The sequence below is a fragment of the Colobus angolensis genome, unplaced genomic scaffold (genome assembly GCF_000951035.1).
Source record: "Colobus angolensis palliatus isolate OR3802 unplaced genomic scaffold, Cang.pa_1.0 Scaffold38, whole genome shotgun sequence".
Classification (NCBI taxonomy): domain Eukaryota; kingdom Metazoa; phylum Chordata; class Mammalia; order Primates; family Cercopithecidae; genus Colobus; species Colobus angolensis.
Window position 1 is genome coordinate 6,205,120 of NW_012117154.1, and position 5,026 is coordinate 6,210,145.

The 5,026-nt window shown below is 56.2% G+C and overlaps 1 protein-coding gene across 3 annotated transcripts in view; it reads left to right on the forward strand.

Annotated features, from left to right (window-relative positions):
- The window catches only part of SLC37A1 (solute carrier family 37 (glucose-6-phosphate transporter), member 1), a 96,676-nt gene that overhangs the window by 80,686 nt on the left and 10,964 nt on the right, over positions 1–5,026 (forward strand). For all 3 annotated transcript variants that reach the window (XM_011954092.1, XM_011954090.1, XM_011954089.1), the window contains 3 exons: positions 23–71; positions 1,177–1,250; positions 2,550–2,628. In XM_011954092.1, coding sequence (XP_011809482.1) covers positions 23–71; positions 1,177–1,250; positions 2,550–2,628 — 202 coding nt within the window. The remainder of the gene's footprint in view (positions 1–22; positions 72–1,176; positions 1,251–2,549; positions 2,629–5,026) is intronic.

The following is a 5,026-nucleotide window of genomic DNA, read 5'->3' on the forward strand; positions in this document are numbered from 1 at the left end:
CCTTGTGTCTTGATGTCCACAGCTGTACATCTTCTCCACCATCAGCAAGATGGGGCTGGAGGCCACCATCGGTGAGTATGGAGGCCTTCCTGCTTTTCTTTCACATACGTTTTTAAAGTTCACACAACTGGCAAGATGAAATACTAAAATCAACAGGTGCATTGTGTTGGTTTAACTGGAGCACGTGGTGTGGCTAAAATTGTCCCGTGTCCTTCTTTGGGTGAAGCCATCTGGAGAGGCCAGGGTCTCCTCTGCCCAGTGCGAGGCTTGCCAGTCTGCGGGTTTCAGTGTGAGCCGGGAGAGTGCGAGCCTGGTCCGGGGCAGTGGCCCTGGGCGCTCAGTGGAGAAGCCAGAGGTGACCTTGAGGTCAGCCCCTCCTGAGGCCTCGGCGGGGCCGCGGCAGCCTGCGACCTGCAACCTGCAGCCCTGGTGGTGAGAGCAACCCAGCCTAACCCTTGGGCCACGTCAGGTAGCCAGGAACCTGGCAGTGTGACCTGAGCAGGGTCCGGCCGGGAGCCACGGCAAGTGCCGCCCGCCAGCCACCTCCTCCCAGCTTTGCCAGCTGCCCTCCAGGAGTGGTTGCATAACCTTGGAGGACCATCTTGAACACCCTGCAGGCCGTGCTATCACATTATGCCTCCAGCAGTTAAAAGTATGCTTTCTGTCCTACCGAGCCAGCAGTGGGGATGTGTGTGGTCCCCTTAAACATCATCCAAAAGGCAGCTTGCCCACAGGAGAGGAAGCGGAGTTTCCTGTGACCCCTCAGGCCAGAAGCTTCCTCACCTGAGTGTGAGCCTAGAGGAGAGTTTAGGAAGTGACGTGGTCCAGGGAGAGGGTGGGAGTCTGCCCTCAGGGAGCACCACAGCAGCTGTGGGGGAGGAGAGGCAGGCCTTTCTGCCGCAGATGAAGCAGGGGCCAGCCCAGGCCCGGGTCAGGCCCAGGGTCCGGCCTGTGCTCGCTCCCTCGTGGCGGCAGCTGCTGCCCTTCAAGGGTGGATGAGCCTGAGTCTTAGGGAGGGTACGATTTGCTTTAGCGCCTTACTAGACAAGTTTAGAGGAAGCTGTTTCTGCTGCACCCCCTCCCTGTGCTCCCCAGGCGCCCACCTCGGGCTGCTCCCATGCATGCGGGGCTCTCTGGAGGACACGCTTCCATTCTCTGCCCCTCTGTCTCCCACAGCCATGCTGCTGCTCAGCGGAGCCCTGGTCAGTGGGCCCTACGCACTCATCACCACCGCCGTCTCTGCCGACCTGGTGAGTAGAGCTGGGAGAGACGCTGGCCCTGTGGGCACCCCACCATTTGCCATTCATGACAAAAGCGGCCTCCATTACTGTTAGTAAAGCCGTATTTGCAGAAGCACGTTTTTGGCACCTCACCTACATCTGTGGTCTCCAGCCTTCCTGCACCTGCCCCCCTCCTCACGCTTCTAGAATCACGGGCAGGTTGGCGCGAAACTCACGGCTCAGCACAACAAAAGGCTCTTGGGCGCCATCCTCATGACTCAGGCGCCTTTTCACTCCAGGGGGGAAGGGGAGGGGTCCTGTCCTGGACACCTCTGCAGAGAGAGAGGGGCCAGGCTGGGAAGAGGCGCTGGGGAATTCGGCCCTCCTCATCCAGGTACCACGCCCTGCCTTGGTCACCTTTGTGTTGGGCGTGTCCTGAAACTGCCTGAGTGTGCGTGAGCATGCAGACTTGTGTCTGCATGGGCATGGAAAGTTCTGGAAGGATCCACATCAGACCATTAGCAGTGGTCAGCCTTCATGGGATAGAGGCAGAGAAAAGACTTTCACTTATTTTTTAGACTTCAAAATACATAGGTGCTGGATGATTTTCATATTGTGTGTTCTGTTCTTTATTTTATGTACGTATTACATGCATACACAAGCATTTATTTTTTTGAACGCTGGTTCATTTTTATAGTTTTAGGCTTCCAGGCATTGTTTCCGCTGATCTTTTCCCCCTCCTATTGTCCTCAATTTGTGCTTTTTCCCTGTTATCTATGCAACATTTTCAAAACCGGAGCTCCTGGCGGCTGCTCACCGAGTACCCGTGCCGGCCTTGGTTCCTCGGCTCTCCCTCCTCCCTTCTTCCCCTGGCGTTTGCTGTCAATCAGGTTGAATTTTAGGTCCTGCAGAGACATCTGACAGGGGTCCTAGGAAGGCCCTGGCTGTTGAGGAATCCAGCAGACGTGGACGTGGCTGGGAAGTAAGGCCGGTGCAGCTCAGGGCAGGGGCACGTGTCACGCATCTTCACACCTCATGCTGGCTGCTCTGGGGCCTCAGGGAGGACCAGGACTGTGCTGAACAAACACATTTATTTGAAGAGAATCCTAAGGTTCTTGTAACTAGAACCAAACATTTCTGATGATTTTTGACTCTTAAAAACCCTGAAAGTTTTAACTCTCCAAGGCAAACTTGGGGTGGAGTTTAATGAGAAATACCCTCACGCTGAGTTGTTCTGCAGAGCAGTTCAAGTAAATGGTCATACAGAAGCTTAGGTTTACTTCTCATGCTACGGAGACAAGCTCCACATCTGTTTTTCCTCTCTTCTAGGGGACTCATAAAAGTCTGAAAGGCAACGCACACGCCCTATCCACCGTGACCGCCATCATCGACGGGACCGGCTCTGTAGGTGCGCAGAGAGTTTTGGCTCTGGGAGGTTTGGTGTCTTAGTGGAAATCACACTGTCACATGCTCGTGAACAGGTACCCAGGGTTCCAATTGCACCGCTAACATCGGGTGGGCTGGCTTCTTACAATACGAGCAGATAGCAGGGGACACGGCGCAGAGAGTTGGTCGTGCATGCCTGGGTGGCTTCAGGGAGATGCGCGTGTGACTAGCTGTGTGTGTCCAGGTTTTCACCCGAGGCAGTGGTTGGCAGACTACAGCCCGTGGGCTAACTCAGGTCCACTCATTATTTATTGCCTTCATCTCAAGAAAGGCAGAGTCTTGTTAAATTACAGAAAAACTAATTGGTCCAAAAGCATACAGGGTTCTGAGTGTTACCAGCATCGTCGAAGCTCTTGAAGAGAATTCAGTGGCATATTCTGGAATTTAAAACGGTGGCAGAATAAGCAACCCATTCCCTTAGGGAGCAGGCAGGTGGGAACCGGCAGAGCGCCAGTCTCCTCGCCCATGTGTGGCCTGACAGCACAGCCATGGCCTTCCCTGAGCCCTTGTACGGGCAGCACACACAGTGGCCGTGTCTGTCAGGTGAAGATCAGGAGCTGCCACGCCTGCCAGGTGAAGATTAGGAGGGTCCTTCCTACATGTGGGAGGTTACGGGGGGCTGCCTGGTGTGGCTCTCACGGCTCATGACCTGGGGTGCCAACCTGGTGAGTCACTTGCTGTGTGGGGTTCTCAAAGCAGTAAAGCCGAGTGTTTGCTAGACGAAGGTGGCTCGGTAAACCCAGGTCAGCCAGAACCCGGCGCTGGAGCCTTCCCGCGGGCTTGTGCAGGGAGCTGATGTTGCTCTTGGCTGCCCGTGGCCTTGGTGTCAGCAGGCTGGAAACATCACAGCACGTTTCTGGGTGTCCGCTGCTGTCTCAGTGATGGCAGAATGCAAAGCCCTCCCACCGCATGGCCTCCCTGCTGCTCTTCTGAAGGCCAGGCTGGCCCCTGTGTGGGCTCTTTGCTCTGGCCATGCCCTGTGTCTGGGAAGGTCCCCAGAGGTGACCTCGTGCCACCTTCCCTCATGCTTTGAGTCTTTGCTCAGGTGTCATCCTGTCAGCGAGACCTCCTAGGACCACCCTGCTGAGAACGCGGGAACCTTTCTGGCCTGGCCTCCAGGCCCCCTCTCCCTGGTCTGTTGTCTGGAGCACTCTCCCCATCCGCGGTGGGATTTGGTGCACTCCTCTGCTTTGTCTGCTCTGTCTCCCACCACTGGAACGGGAGCTCCAGGAGGATGGGATTTGCTTGGGTTTTTGAACTGAACGGGCTGCTCCCAGTTAGAATCACAGCCAGGGCCCACGTGGCTGAGTGCACAGTAAGGAGCGAGGCCGGACAGGCCCCAGGCGCCCCACGCACCCCTGCGTGGCAGGAACCCCAGCTCCACGCTGCTGCTGCTGCAGTTTCTGGGGCAGGGCTGGCTTCATGTGACCCATTGCCTTGTTCTGAGAAGCAGTGGGCAGGGTGGCCGTTGCTCAGAAAGCCATGCTTTGGCTTTTGCTGTTCACCAAAGTGAGACCAGACCAGGCTCGTCTCTGCCTTTAATGTTGGTTCCTTCATTTCACTGGATCCAGAGGGGCTTTGAGTGTATTGGGTAGTGCCGGTGGTCACCCCTCTGATCTTCTCTCTTGGGCATCTCAGTAGGAAGTCGGGGGACTGCGGGGCTGAGCTCGGTTCTGATTGACGTTGTGACTACGCGGCTTTCTCTTGGCCTTGTGCCCCAGTGGCCTGCGTGCGGCCTGCGATTCGGTCTGACTCTGCTGTGAAACCCTGTTCTAAAACTGACTTGGCGCTCCACTGGCAAAACCCTGACTGCTGCTTTAAAGCAGAGCATCAGTGTAAAAAAAGAGAGAAATCATGAACTAGGTGAAAAAACACATTTTTCTTCATATTCTTCTCAAAATGAGAGGGAAGCAGAAGTCTGTGGCTATGGGTAGGGACTCTGCATCTGTGAACAGAGGCCACTGCCCCCGAGCGGGTGGAAGGGAGGCACAGTTCTGAATGCCTTCGGCCCACTCACAAGGAAGGTGGCACGCACGCCGGACCCCCTCTGGCCTTCTGTTAACCTGCACCAAGTCCTGACTGTCCGCGGAGCTGCTGCACCTATCTTGATGGCTGCTATGTTACACCAGAGGCGGGACCAGGACCCGACTCCTCCGGGCTCTACCGCCCATCAGTGCCTGCTGCCTGCTCAGTAAATGGTCACCATGGAAATGGCACTCAGGCCTGCCCACCCCCACCACCACGCCTCGGTCTTCATTACTTCCATTATTCCTTGAGTGCTGCCCAGCGAGACAAAGTGCAGGCTCCAGTGGGAAGGCCACCCTGTCAGCCAAGGCCCTGCCCGAGGGAGTTGCCCGCGT